At 44.1% G+C, this 1,355-nt stretch overlaps 1 protein-coding gene across 1 annotated transcript; it reads left to right on the top strand.

Moving 5' to 3' along the window:
• Positions 1-651: 651 nt before the first annotated feature.
• On the top strand, positions 652-1,131 carry COCVIDRAFT_32310 (hypothetical protein; the record flags this gene model as incomplete). Its single annotated transcript, XM_014694468.1, has 2 exons — positions 652-757; positions 848-1,131. The coding sequence occupies 2 exons, from the start codon at positions 652-654 to the stop codon at positions 1,129-1,131; spliced, it is 390 nt and encodes a 129-aa protein (XP_014549954.1).
• Positions 1,132-1,355: the final 224 nt, after the last annotated feature.

Here is a 1,355-nt window from a genome sequence, read left to right as displayed (position 1 = left end):
GAGATCCCAAGTGTATGTAACAGAACAACAATCTCATCATTCAGACTACCAAAGGCGTAAGGCTGTCCAATGTTAGCCTACCATTCACGAAATACATTTGGATAGTTATATATAGTTATCCATCGGTCGCATTAGGTTATGCGCTCAGAAATACCCTTATCACTTTGACCCAGAGCATTAATTCGTAACGTTACTGCAAAACTCGAATTGATACGTAATACGTGCTGTTCAGTTCGATTGACCCCCATACGTGTCTCTAGAGGTAAGTTTTCTTTGAAATTGTTAGACCATCCGTTCCATGCACCACAGCATCACCAATCTAATATCTCGCAAAAGATTCCTCGTATTACAGTTGCTCGGTGACGCAATAGCTAGGATAATGGGTTGGCCTTACAAATTTTATGAGCATACCGATGCGGGTCATCTATACGAACTCCAGACGCTACATCGGTACGGACTTTATGCCCAGTTTTCCCTACTAGTTCCTCTCTTCATTATTTTCGGGGCGAGAGGAGTATTCTGGCTAGTTGCAGTCTTCAAGCATAGAAACGATATCTACGATTATGTGAGGTATCGGAAAGAGGGACGACATACGGCATATGAGACATCCCCTCTCAGAGTAAAAATCGGACAATGGAAATGGTGGCTAGAATGTCATTTCAGACTCACCAGTCTTATCTACTGCACACGTGGGCAGGTTATTTGTGGGAGTTTATGGACTCTATGGTTCTTCTTTGTTTCGCTGAGACTGGAAACAGTAAGTTGTTGAGTTATATGTTTAATATCCCTTTTACAAAATTTATATGTTCGCAGATTGTAATCGTATGCCACTAACAAACTAGAAAAGACTACAACCAATTAACCAAGAGGTTTGGCATGGTCGGTATGGCTCTGTTGCCAACTCAGATCCTCTTGTCCTCAAAGCACGCCAACCCAGCTGCCATTGCTTTTCGCACAACCTACGGGGCGACCAACAAGTGGCATGCCATTATCGGAAAGATTATTTATGTCATGCTCACGTGCCACTTTGCGCTTTACCTGAACAAATATATCCAAACGGGCGTCTTATCACAAGTATTCCGTCATCGCGTGGTCATTACTGGCTTACTAACTATTCAGCTCCGCTTCTAGACCATCATTTGGTTTGTCGATGGCCTTAATGCTTGTATCAGCGCCTTTGCCACGCCATACTATGCGACTTTCCTTTGGTTGGCGCTTCTCCGGCTGAGTTCCTCAATACAAAACATCGCCATGGACAATAAAGTCCGTCCCTGTGTGACGAAAAACCCCGTGTGCCGAAAATGACCAATCGGATCGCAAGGGTCGTAGAGAAATGCATGCTCCTTGCGCTCCGA

Source organism: Bipolaris victoriae (assembly GCF_000527765.1).
Source record: "Bipolaris victoriae FI3 unplaced genomic scaffold scaffold_547, whole genome shotgun sequence".
NCBI lineage: Eukaryota > Fungi > Ascomycota > Dothideomycetes > Pleosporales > Pleosporaceae > Bipolaris > Bipolaris victoriae.
The sequence above is the reverse complement of the archived record's forward strand: the minus strand, read 5'-3'. Positions and strand labels throughout refer to the sequence as shown.